The 14,173-nt window shown below is 40.5% G+C and overlaps 1 protein-coding gene across 1 annotated transcript in view; it reads left to right on the top strand.

Moving 5' to 3' along the window:
- MKLN1 (muskelin 1) overlaps window positions 1–4,524 on the top strand; it is a 117,563-nt gene extending 113,039 nt beyond the window's left edge. The window contains exon 18 of the mRNA XM_088468697.1: window positions 3,107–4,524. Within this exon, the coding sequence (XP_088324823.1) occupies window positions 3,107–3,228 (122 nt within the window). The 3' untranslated portion in view covers window positions 3,229–4,524. The remainder of the gene's footprint in view (window positions 1–3,106) is intronic.
- Window positions 4,525–14,173: the final 9,649 nt, after the last annotated feature.

Raw genomic sequence — 14,173 nt, 5'->3', positions numbered from 1 at the left:
CCCCCTCTCTCTCTCTCTCCCCCCCTCTCTCTCTCTCTCCCCCCCTCTCTCTCTCTCTCCCCCCCTCTCTCTCTCTCTCCCCCCCCTCTCTCTCTCTCCCCCCCCTCTCTCTCTCTCTCCCCCCCTCTCTCTCTCTCTCCCCCCCTCTCTCTCTCTCTCCCCCCCTCTCTCTCTCCCCCCCCCTCTCTCTCTCCCCACTCGGGCTTGATTAATCTTAACTGAGGCCAATGGGGTATAAAAGGGGGGAAGAGCCAACTTCAATTCTTAAAAGAATTTAAAGTGCCAGCTTCACTCATCACCCGTGTATACTCAGTTTAACTCCAGTGGAATAGCTAAAGCTTCTGAGTGCCTGAGAGAGCCCCAAGTCCGCCTGCCATACCCCCATTTCAAAATTCCCACTTTGAGCGCTGACTACATGCATAATGAAATGAGTCTTGTGGTGGTCAGTTTTTTTCATATTTTTAGAGATGCAGGATTTTCTCTTTAGTAAATAAGCCGTTCACCCTAAGCTACAGAAACATCCTACAGCTTGTTGTGGATAGAGGCATGTCAGTGGTTTATGCTACTTTTCAAACACTCTCTTTAACATATAGGGACAGAGACATCATTCCAACTTGAGATAGTGATGCAGTATACATATTAGAAAAATCTTTGTTGCACTTGCCGATGGTTTGCCAATAGATTGGACTACAGCAGAAGGCTGTTTCAGAATATACAGTCAGGTGCATAAATATTGGGACAGTGACAGAATTTTCATATTTTGGCCTCTATTCACCACCACAACGGCTTTGAAATTAAACAAACAAGATGTGCTTTAACTGCAGACTTTCAGATTTAATTTGAGGGTAATTACATGCCAAATCAGGAGAGCGGTTTAGGAATTACAACTGTTTCTTTATGTGCATCCCACTTTTTAAGGGGCCAAAAGTAATGGGACTATCAACTCAAAAGCTATTTCATGGACAGGTGTGGGCTATTCCCTCGTTATTTCATTATCAATTAAGCAGGTAAAAGGTCTGGAGTTGATTCTAGGTGTGACATTTGCATTTGGAATCAGTTGCTGTCGACTCTCAATATGAGATCCAAAGAGCTGTCACTATCAGTGAAGCAAGCCATCATTAGGCTGAAAAATCAAAACAAACGTATCAGAGAGATAGTTTAACATTAGGTGTGGCCAAATCAACTGTTTGGAACATTCTTAAAAAAGAACACACCGGAGAACTCAGCAACACCAAAAGACCTGGAAGACCACGGAAAACAACTGTGGTGGATGACATAAGAATTATTTCCCTGGTGAAGGAAAAACCCCTTCACAACAGTTGGCCAAATCAAGAACACTCTCCAGGAGGTAGGTGTATATGTGTCAAAGTCAACAATCAAGAGAAGACTTCACAAGTGTGAATATAGAGGGTTCACCACAAGATGTAAACCATTGGTGAGCCACAAAAGCAAGAAGACCAGATTAGAGTTTGCCAAACAACATCTAAAAAAGCCATTACAGTTCTGGAACAACATCCTATGGACAGATGAGAAAGATCAACTTGTACCAGAGTGATGAGAAGAGTACGGAGAAGGAAAGGAACTGCTCATGATTCAAAACATACCACCTCATCAGTGAAGCATGTTGGTGGTAGTGTCATGGCATGGGCATGTATGGCTGCCAATGGAACTGGTTCCCTTGTATTTATTGATACTGCTGACAAAAGCAGCTGAATGAATTCTGAAGTGTTTCGGGTAATATTATATGCTCATATTCTGTCAAATGCTTCAGAACTCATTGGACGGCGCTTCACAGTGCAGATGGACAATGACCCGAAGCTTACTGCAAAAGCAACCAAAGAGTTTTTTAAGGCTAAAAAGTGGAATGTTATGCAATGGCCAAGTCAATCCCCTGACCTGAATCCGATTGAGCATGCGTTTCACTTGATGAAGACAAAACTGAAGGGAAAATGCCCCAAGAACAAGCAGGAACTGAAGACATTTGCAGTAGAGGCCAGGCAGAGCATCACCAGGGATGAAACCCAGCGTCTGGTGATGTCTATGCGTTCCAGACATCAGGCTGTAATTGCCTGCAGAGGATTTGCAACAAAGTATTAAAAAGTGAAAGTTAGATTTAGGATTGTTTAGTTTGTCCCATTACTTTTGGCCCCTTAAAAAGTGGGAGGCACATATAGAAACCGTTGTAATTCCTACACTGTTCACCTGATTTGGATGTAATTACCCTCAAATTAAATCTGAAAGTCTGCAGTTAAAGCACATCTTGTTTGTTTCATTTCAAAGCCACTGTGGTGGTGAATAGAGGCCAAAATATGAAAATTATGTCAATCTCCCAATATTTATGCACCTGACTGTAGTTATAATCTGGTGGTGCAATATTGATATTGCAGAATCTGACCCTGTTTAATTGACATCTATATCCTATTAGTCAAGTGTAGTATGGTCTTGTCCTGGTTTCCAAATTTCTGTTTTTTGGTCTGTATTCGTTATGTGCGATTTTTGGCTGCTCTCATCATGGTAGAAGGTGGAACTCCAACATTGCCAGTTTTCCTGCCCATCTCTATGGTGTACTAGGGAAAATTGGCAAAAAATGGTGGTCACAAAGTGACGCTGTTCTAACAGCTTTTCATGATTGCCTGCAACTGAATTGTTCCCTTGTGCTGGGTACACACTAGACGATATGTTGTCTGATACGGTGGATCAGACAATGTATCGGGAACATCGGCCAGTGTGTACCCTGCTATGTCGCTGACTAGGTGCGCTCCCGCGCGTTGTCAGCGACATCACCCGTCGGACCTGCATGCAGATCCAACGGGCAATATAGTCAGTGAGGGCCATGCTGCCGAATGCAGCATGGCCCCCGCTGTCACTCTTTTGCGTGTGTATGCACTTGCCGATGCCAGCACACCCGCAAAACGAGACATCGGGCTGGGTACACATCATTAATTGTGTACCCAGCTTAAATTTTCTAACTGAATATTATGCACTTTTCATTGTAGGCACTCACTAGTTAGGAAGGTATTTCCTATATAATGTTTTCATGTGACATAACTAAGGAATCCCTGTAAATAATGCACTTTCTTTTTTCCTTTTTACCCTTCATAAACAGGGTTCTCGGATGTTGATCACACTTATGCTCAGAGGTCACAGCTCTTTGATACACTTGTCAACTTCTTCCCTGACAGTATGACCCCACCAAAAGGCAATCTGGTTGACCTCATTACACACTGAATAACTCTCAATAAGGAAGTGGAAAAAAACTGTTTATTGGATCTTGTGTTATATGTATAATTGGAACTGAAGCTGGAATGCAGTATGTGCACAGAGTGAACTTAATGTAGTGCTTAATTGATAAATGCTTGTATAGGGTAAGGCTTTATACCGCTCGCTGCCAGAGATCAGTCTGGTTGTGGAAAGTACCTCTTCTAATTTTTATTTTTTATTCCTCCTCCATGTTTTGTAACCACTGGGCCAAGCCTAAATGAGACTTTTCTTTTTCTCTATTTAAGATACAGAGCATATCCCTAAAGGTTATCCTATATTTGTGGGGTGAAAGGTTGACCATTAATAAGAACAATAATAGTCTGTCCCCCTGGCCTATATATATATTTTTATTTTCAGCAAGATGAATAGGGGCTGTAGATGTATGTTACAGTAACATGGAAATGAAGCAAAGACACGAATAACAGGGAATACTGGAAGAAGGAAGAACCAGGATCATTTTGACTGACCTCCTGTACAGCTATTGTATTTTCTGTATAAATAATGTGAAATATAAATATACTTTTTTCGTGTTACACAGCTTTTACTTTGAATATGAAGTTGTGGTTTGCAAGAAGTTGAGGTATAAGCCAAATTTAATGAGTCATTGTATAGTAATTTTGAGTTGCAGAACTTAATGCTTATTTATTGATCATCAATGTTTATTGAACACTTTCATTATAACTAGAGGAAGGACAGTTTATGTATGTGACAAGTTATGTATCACGGTCATCACCATTTAGTTTTGAGTTAAATTGCAAATGCATGAAAGTTTGAAAATCCTAAGCCATGGTGCTGCATCATATAGAAACCTATAGTTTACCAGAAAGAAAGCACAATAATAGTGTTTATATTTTGTGTATTATGTATACACTCAATATCTTATTTGAAGCTGTATCTGCTGCAGCCGTGCAAATTGGCCCAGGGATGTCACAGGCGCTTATGAACACTCTGGTATACAGCAAATAAAAAGGGATGGTCAGAATGGATCCATTGCTCTTAACCAGCACATTATACCGAAATGGAAACCGTGGATATGTTTCCGATGTCATCGCACTCTTGTCAGTCATGACTTCAGCATTTTGCTATGAGTACAACGTGCAGTAAATGGGTTTCAGGAGAGCTTGTGAAAACCATGTTTAAAAGTGCCATGTTTTAGATGGGTCTTTCTGATACTTTTTTTTTTTTTTATTACTTAAAAGATTGTGAACTTTATGGCTTTACATCATAAGCTCTCGTCTTCTAATAAACTGTTTTATTAAGGACTGCTTTGACTACTCCTTAAATGCAAACTATGCACACCAGAGCTGTAGCTTTGAGTGACTGATGGAAAAAAAAATGACATAACAGACACTGTGCACAAAGTTTACATGAATGGAGACTATTACATGCAGTTATTAGCATGTATTGTGCTTTCTGTGGTTTGTAAAATGAACTTTACATTAAATCGAAGGCGATGACTGACAAAAAATAAATTATTGGATTAAAAAAAAAAAATCCTGGGAATTACCTGAGATGATGGCATGCTTTTACGATTGCTTTGTCCCTAGAACATATATGTGTAATTTTGTTTGAGTACGGTAGTTTCCCTTTCAGTGCACATCAAAATCAGACAAGTGCAATGGCAGATATGTTTTATGTAAATGTTTCCATGCATTGATTGTATTAAATTCATGTTCTACTTCCCCCCAAACCTTTTCGTACAGTGTGAATTAGAAAGCATTTTTGTTGGATTTTTCCAATCACTGCATCAATGAAAACGATAAATTCTGTAATAACCATACTCTCTTCCTCTTTATAAGCTGTATTGCATGGTAGGAACACTTATTGAAATACATACTGTTACCTGGAACTACTTTGTAATATAAAGTTTCAAAAAAATCTGCTCAAGTCTTGTACCACTTTCACAAATATTTTTTACTTTTCAAACTGAATTCAATATTGTTAAAAGCAGATGTTAATGTATTACAGTATGCATGTCCTGGAAAACAGAGAATCCAGCAGTAGAACCTTCATAGGAGGAGTGTTACATATAGATATTTCTCCTAAAATGCTATAAGGGGTAGAAACGCTGTGCTGTAATCCCTGTCCTCATCACTGATGCTATTCTAAAGTTATACAGTCTTTCATTGGGTTGTAATATTACCTGTTTTATTTAGCCAGTGCATACCGAACACAAGTATAGTGCAGTGCTCAAAACTAGACGCTCTTCAAATTTGGATTTAGGAGCTAAAAATTAGGTGCCCTTACATGGTTTGTTTAAAAAAAAAAAAAAAGCTGTGAATTCCCTCCCACCCCCTCCTTGTTTATTGTGATTACACATTGCTACAAGTAAGACTTGCAGGTTAATTCCTTTACCTGCAATGGTGGTGATGTGCTGTGGGAGAGCATGTAACAGCTGCATATGACATCCGTGACTTCACTTATTCTGCCACACACCCAGTGTAGTAAAATGAGCCATGATGCTCTACTGTAATTGTGATATGTGCAGAACCTATTGCGACCACACATTGTGGATACTTGAATTGTCAGGTGTTATACAGGGAAATTAAGACACAAAGGGCTTGATTCAATTCAACGCGAATTGAATAGCGCTGGGATTGAGCTTCTGGAGCTACTCAATTCAGCTCGCTGCTAAGCCCAACTTATGGTGCGTACACACTGGGCGATTAAAGTGGACGACTGAACGATAACGATATCGTTATCGTTCAGTCGTCCACTTTATCGTCCATTTTTAACACAAAAAAGATGAACGATGACGACGACGCGCGTTCCCGCGGGTCGTTCGTCATCCTCGTTCATCGGGCTGACATGCAGGCCAACCTGACGACCTCGTCAGGTTGCTGCATGTCAGGGAATGGGTGAGAGAGCCCGGCGCTGAACGATATCGCTAATGATATCGTTCAGCGGCTGTGCTCAATGTCATGAACGACATTGAGCACAGCCTGCCGGGGACACACTAGACGATATCGCTCAGGGAGCATATCGTCTAGTGTGTATGCACCTTAAGGATTTCTTCTCATCATCCCTCCTCGGATGCGAGCAGAAATCCGACAAAAGTACATATACGATGATGTTTTCTGCCCTTAGCGCGTCGGAAACCGCATCGTGCCTGGAAGTTTAGTCAGAGAATGACCGTCCTCGCGACTAAACACCCTGTTTTAGGCGTGAGGGGCAGAAGAACGGACATTCCCTGACCTAACAGCGCGCAGAATTGAATAGCTCCGTGGGCTCCTTCCCTGCATTATTCAATTTTCAGTCTTTCCCATTCTAGTGAGTCACCAAGGTTAAACCATTATTTACAGAATGTGTCACTTTCATTGTTAATATATTATTCTGACCCTTTTGGTGTTCCTATAAGAGAAACATGTAAAGGAGTGAATTCAGTTCCTTCTTTATAACATGTCAATACATCTATTCCTAAGGTGTCTGTGCAAGACTTGAGGTGGTGCCATTTTTGTATATCAGTAACTTTTTTTTTTTAATTGATGGCATAGTCTGGCATGTTCCTGTTTGCTGCAATCCTGGTTGAATTTAATGCTTGTTTTACCTTTTAAACAATTGGTAAATTTACATTACTGTTTAAAATCATTCATGTTAATACTGCGAACACTACCTGATTGGATCACATTTAAATATTCTGCTCAGAAGATGCAGTGACAGTTAAAAAGAAGGGTATTTGTTTAGAAGGAGACCGTGGCATTCTCAATGCTTTAATGTATGGAAATGTTTACATATGTGAATATTATTATGAAAGGCTTTTAAAAATGATAGCGAGCTTTAAAGTGAACCTGTTTTCTAAAACATGGTGGAGGCAAACATTTTGTGGAAGGGACTATTCATGTTCCTAGTGAATTTATACACTGCTTTCTCATGAATTTACAAAATGGCTGCCTGTACCCAATTGAAGCAGATTGGTAAACTTTAAATATAGCTTACATTAACACTTTTAATTTGTGTAAGTAGGCCAACTGGTGTGAAATATAAGTCTTTGTTCCATGCTGGTACTGATTCTGTTAAAGAATGGCATGTGAAATGCTATTATTTGAATTGGTCTCCATCAATCTCTTATGAATGCTGTAATTTGTACTAAAACCATATGCATCCAATGTTTTTCACTGCTTTATCAAAATGCTTGGTATTGTACATTGAAAATAGTTTATAAATTATCATATTTTCTTCCAGCTTGTACTGAACATGAGTTCATAATAAACAATGTAAATAATTTTCAGAATTTCTCAAAGATTTATCCATATTTGGAAGCGAACAATGTTATGAACTCTTATCATAGATGTGTGGTACAGCTTATTGCTGATATTCATCTTTTTTCTTCTTTTTTTTTTTTTTTTTTCTTTTCTAACCATTCATTTACAGGCATGTACTTTTGTATGTTTATCATTTAGTTTGGTTTACAGATGCATAAAGTGACGTAAATGGGAAACATTGAAAATATGCCTCAGAGATAAACTTTGCATTTTAAGGAGCAGTGTTAAATGTTTTTGGGCCTTTCTAAGCTTCACTTAATCCAAATGTTTTAATTAGTATTGGTGGTACCATAGTAACATTTCAGTATCTATCTTTACTTTGCTGTGCCCCTATATTTTATTATGTATTGATATTTCTAGTGCCAGCATATTCCAATTTACAATTGGGGAAAAAAACAATCGTAGAACAAGACTGGCTAATTACAAACAAAGACATAATAGGGCCCTTCTCGCAAGCTTGCAATCTATAGAGAATTAGGAATTAAGGATAAGTGCTACAATATTGGTCCAGTCAGATTGCAGAGGTCCTTGTTGGGCTGTATGTTCCATTCAGACATGAATGTTGGCCTGGGGTCATCGGGATATGAAAGTAAAGAAACTGAAATTTAAAGTTGTGTGGACTGTATGGAGGTGATTTAATTGGTAGGATAGCTTGAGGAGATAATGTGGGTGGTTCTGGAATTTGGTAAACTTCACTGAAAAGCGGAGTTTTCATTGAACGTTTGGAGACTAGAGGAAAGTCTTAGTGTGTGTGTCTGTGTGTATTCTACAGAGTGAATGCAGCTTGAATAAAGTCCACTAACCACGAGTGGGAGCAAGTAATGTGTGTATGAGAAACTCAGATCTTGTACAGAGCATAGAGGTCGTGCTGGGAGATATTTTGGAATAAACTAAGAGATGTATGTTGGTGTAGTTTGGTTAATAGTCTTTTATGTGTGAGTAAAAGTAATTTTGATTTGAATTCGGTAGACTGGTAACCAATAGCGGACTGACAGAGTGGAGTAGCAGACGATAAACATTTAGCGAGGAGCATGAGCCTCGCAGTTTATAGATAATAGATTATATTTTAGATTGGTGGAAGTTTGTTTTGGCGAATATCAGTAAAGAGATTATTGCAATTATCAATGCGGGAGCTAATGAGTGCATGAATTTAGTTTTTGCAGCATCTCTTGTAAGATATGGGCAAGTTCTGGATGTTGTTTTTTTAGATGTATGTAACAGGATTTAGAAGCTGATGCCTAGGCAGTGATCTTTATGGGTAATGATTGTTGTGTTAACAGTGATAGATATGTTGGTAATGATTATTGGCTGGTGGAAATATTAATTCTGTTTTGGAAAGATTGTTTGAGTTGGTGAGATGACACCCAAGATGAAATGGCAGAAAGTCATTCAGTAACGCGTACAAACACAGATGATGACAATCTGGAGAGGACAGGTAAGTTTGAGTATCATCCACATTCTGAAATCCGAAATGGCTGATTAGGTTTCAAGAGATGTGGTCTATATTGAGAAAAGTAGAGGACCTACAGTAGGACTGAACCTTACAATACTCCAACTGGAAACTAAGAGGAGATCTATTCAGAGAAACACTGAAAGAGTGTTGATTTGATAAGGCTGATGAGAACCAGAAGACTGTCCTAAATCCCTAGGGATTGCAGTGTTTGTATGAAAAGAGTGGTCAACAGTGTCAATTGCAGCAGAGATCCAGACGAATAAGAAGTAATGGCCTTTACATTAAGCAGTGATCACATCATTCACAAATTAGAGTTGAGAGACACTGACCTGTGACTTTACTTTGTTCCCCTGTCCATAATTCTTATTAGAGAATAGATATGATCCTGCTCAGCCATGATCTTGCGCTTAACCTACAATCTGCATATGTACATCCGCTTATCTGGTCAGACAATACCCCTATTTCTGCTTATTTTTCTGGTCTAGCTGTCTGCCCCCCCGGTCAATGAACTGGTATATCAATTATTCATTTTTACACAATAATGGGGTAGTTGCTCAGATTAAAACCTCCACCATGAGTATTTTTGCTACCAGTGAGCATTCTGACACCTCCCTGCCACCCTCTGGATGGCCCATAAAGCAGTCCTTAGGGGGTCACTTGATTAGTATGGCCTCCAAACAGAAAAAGAAGAAAAAAATTGCTAAATTAAACTCTCTAACCTTGCATTTACACTCCCTACGTCAGTGTAAACAGAACCCAGACCCTAAATTTCTCGAAGACCTCAATAAGGTTATGCTGAACTCAACCTACGCACAATAGATTTCTGGATTTTTTTTTTTATTAACACCTTGAATGATAGACCTCCCAGAATTATCTCCCCAAAAAAATATCTCTGTGGTCATGGCCTCCTTGACAAAGTTACATTTATAGTCACGTTGCTTAGCGGCTCAATTCACAAACATTGTAGCTTCCTTTGCCCTCTTCCCCCCCCCCCCCCCCCCCCCCCCAAGGGGGTAGTATACAGGATCAACATTGAGGCATCCTCTCTAAATAAGCCATCGGCTTCCTATCTCTGGTTAATTCCATGGAAGCATAGACTGGTTTTCTTCACGTTCCCTCTATCATCATGGTTTAATGTAAAGTTATGAGGCCTGTATGCACAATAAAGCAGATTTCCCCACCCCACACTCACCCAACTTCCATCCAGGACAGTCTTGTGCATGGTTTTCTGAATGGATACATGCCCTATTGGTTTTGCTTGGTGGGGTAATTGGCTTTCTCTCCACAACCTGCAGCAGAAATTCCCATCACACACCTTGAGACCTTTTTGAGTTTCTCCAAATATGACATTCTCTGTCCTCCCTCCCCTCTACATTTATTCTTCGAGGTGTCTCACACTTTGAGCTGCTCTGTTGTCACTGGGCCTGAATCAGCATGGATTGCGATTGCAGCTGCGTAATTGCACGCAATGAAGCTGTGAAAATTTGCTAATGCCTGCCACAGCTCAGCCAGCAAAGACTCCCACTACTGCTTTCTCACCTCCATAATGCCTCGCAGTCCTGTGTACACATCAGGAACATCGAAGCACATCGGCTGGTTGCGCACAATTACAGCTGCTCTGACCCATCGCAGAAATTGCAAGTCTCGATGCTTGCAGAAGGCTCTCAAGCTGCATATGCAATCGCAGTGGCTAATTTATGCACGCCCATGCAACAGCGTTCAAACGGACAGGCATGCCTGTGTTTCTGCAACCACTCCTGTTGCCAACCCCAAACGCTCATGGCCTGTCACTCACTGCAATAAATTCCTATTCGTGTGTAATTGCTGTGTTTACATTCTACCTCCCCTTGCTCATCATGAGTCTGTGGCAGAGAGATTTCTTCCCCGTCTGATGAGCAGACCAGGAGCACGTTGAGGTTGGAGAAAAAAGTTACACCTCTACTAAAATTAAGGAAACTTCCTACAAAATATACTAGAATTGATATTACACTCCTGATGAGTTGAATAGGATGTTTTCTAGTGCCTCCCCCTATGGCTGGAGAAATTGTTTCTCTACATTTTGTGGTCCTGCCCTGTAATTGTATCTTACTGAGACACTATTCTTGGTCTTTGAAATGGTACAGATGTGTCCACATACACCTTTCCTAAAATCTAGCCATATATCAAAATTTTCCATGCTGTGGATTCGGTGACTTAGCAAAGCCTTGTGATTTTTCTTAAAATTTGCTACTTTAATCTGCTATTTTTATACAAATTGTTCTGCAACAAAAAAGTAAAATTGGGAACTTATCCAATTGCTACTAGTTGTAGAGCGTCTTAGCCGTGCTAAGCATCGCGTGCCAAATGAAGCAAAAAAGGAAAGGTGTAAGAGGACACATCTGTATGTTGGAAGCTCCAATTTGTAGAGATCCCTGGACTTTCCTACTATACTACCCTCCTCAAGATTTAAGTAAATTATCTAAAATATGTATAAAAAAAACACTGGTTTCTCATGTCCTGGCAGCCGCTTAAAGTGTTCTGGCCAGTAATTGGAAAAACTCGCTTTTGCCCACACTGTTAGAACTCAACAATTATGTTTGGCACATTGTAGCTATAGAGGAAATTGCTTGCTACCTCTATAAGTCATATCTTTATTCAGGATTGAGCCTCATGGTTTCTCGCATTGTCCACCCTCCGCTCCTTTCTTGATATAACCCCACCCTGTTTGAGGATTGTCATGTGACTATCCAACTGGTACCTCTGCTAGAATAGAACCCTGTATAAACTACATTTGTCTCTTCTCCATAGTTACTCACTGGAAAGAGTATGTGGACCAGTACTTCATGCTCTACTACTCCAAACCTTCAGCCACCCTTACTACTGTAATTTTAGGTTACTGTCTTTTTTTTTTATTTTTTTTTCCTGTTGTCAGTTTATTTTACTACTTTTGTGTTAAGTTTATTTAGTCTGTGCTGCTGTTTCTTCAAAATCAGGGTCTACAATATTTTATCTCAATGATGTTCTGCCATCAAGACCTGTCAAAATAAGGTTAATATTTCTGCAGTTTTGAGGGTGCATAGTTGCCCAAAGTGTGGAGAAATGCATTGAAGGTATGAGCGATTGTGGTAGATCACTCACTACAGCTGGCTTCATGTATTCTTGTTACCTCTGCTGACCGCTTTGTTATTCACTGCTTACCTCTGCCGATTTACGGACTTATTCACTTGCACACGCTGGCCACCGGTCCATTTAAATGGCTCACTCTATCAAACACTGACACCCTCTCTGGGGTTATTGCGATGTCTTCCTGCTAACAGCTGGTATAAAGTGAGTGCATTGTTATTTGTATGTTGTTGACCTTGAAGATTGAACAATAAAGGGATCCGAAATGTCGGTGCATTTACATGTACTTTTGGCGGTTTATTCACCTGAGTGCTGCCACTCCTGACCCCTTTAGGTGTAGCCACACGAGCAACCCTAGACCTCACCAAAGAACCCGCACCATGTGCGTAGGTCAGTGGGCAAGACGGGCGAAAAAAAATTACAATTGGAGGAGAGCTTTTCAATCTCTCATCCAGAGTACTTACGGATGTATAGTTACAAATATTAAATAAGGGACTTTCATATGTGCCCATACAATCACTAGATATCTTTCAAAATAAGGTGATATGTTTAAATTTGATCGCCGTATGAAACTAAAAGCACTTTGGACAAACACAGGCTTAAACTGATCCTTGTCTGATGCACAAAAAAAATCTACATTTATGCCACTATTTTCCAATGCGAGTATCAGGACTTTTTACCAACTTTATCGGTACTGTAATCAAATTATAAGCCACAACGTTGTACGATAACATCTGATTTAACCTACTTAGAATGACAAATTTAAAAAATCTGGGCTTGCCGACAAGGGTGTGGGGATAGCGCAGGATTTGACGACATACAAAGCAGAAATCTACAGGCAATTAAGCGACAACACTGTATATGAATTGCTAACCCCAGACCCCACATCAATATTCAAAAAGGAGTTGGATAAAAGGTTAACAATGGCTGCTGAGGCGAACATTATTAAGAATAACATCAGAGGCCCTGATACAAGAATGGCCAAAGATTCCGATATTGTACTAGTTCCCTAAGTTACATAAGAATGTGGTCTCCTCTCTGGGTTTAAGGTCCCAAGCTTTAACTTTACGATTTGTTTTACTTTACTATTTTACTGGGTTAGCTGTGCTGAGTGTCCTAATAAGACGCATGCACTGCGACTCCTACAGTACCTTAGCCAATGCCACAACACTGGTAACGTCTCTGGTGATTTCGGCGGGTCACAGCGGAGCTTGGCTATCAGCGACGCTGGAGGCCCGGACTGCAATTGGACATACGGAGATGGTCAGGTAAGGTGACTCATTTATGGGGAATCGCGCATGGCAGTCCTTGCTTTCGGCGCTGGAGATGCCCCGGAAGCTGCTGCAGTGAAGGCCTGGCCGCTCCCCTGTGTTTTCTTTAGACCACCTGGGCCTTATCTGATGCCAGGGATCGGCAGTAGACTCATCTACTGCCATGAGGCCAGCATACCCAGCAGGTTGATGCAGCTTAGGAGAGGTAGGCTCTTCCCCGGCCACTCCCCAGAGGCAGACCCTACGAAAGTATTTCTGAAATCTGGGTTGCTCCTGCTACCCGCCTAGTATATTTGAGACGCAGTCCACCAATGGTGCTCTGCTGAAGCTGTTCTCAGAAGGTTTGGGTTTGTCTCCCTGTATACCTCTGTCAGGTATATAGTGCTCTACACCCTACCAAGCCTTGGGTGTTGATCAGTTGATTCAGAGCTCATTGCGATTTAATTGCATAGGCATTGTATGTGACTTGTGCTAGCTGCTGTTTGATACTGCCTTTTATTTCTCACTCAGTTACAGCTATCACTATTTTTCTCCTCATCCCTCTGTACAGGGTGTGTGGGGTTTTCTGTGTACTTCACAATTACTGATACCTGTGAAGACTGTCACATTATATTTATACCTTGTACCTTTTATACATTGGTATGTCAAAGGTTAAAAATAATCAGGAGGTAGAAGCTCCTGTGCTGGTATCATGTAAATCCAGTTTAGCATTTCATACAGAATGGTTTGTGTGCTGCCTGTTATAGGAGACGACTACTTCACCAATCCAGTACACCAGCTCCTGTACAAGAGCCATCCTGGGTGTTTTCTTTGTTGTATTTAGT

The sequence above is a fragment of the Taudactylus pleione genome, unplaced genomic scaffold (genome assembly GCF_031769625.1).
Source record: "Taudactylus pleione unplaced genomic scaffold, aTauple2 ptg000086l, whole genome shotgun sequence".
NCBI lineage: Eukaryota > Metazoa > Chordata > Amphibia > Anura > Myobatrachidae > Taudactylus > Taudactylus pleione.
Note: the sequence above shows the minus strand (reverse complement) of the source record. Positions and strands in the feature narration are given on the sequence as shown.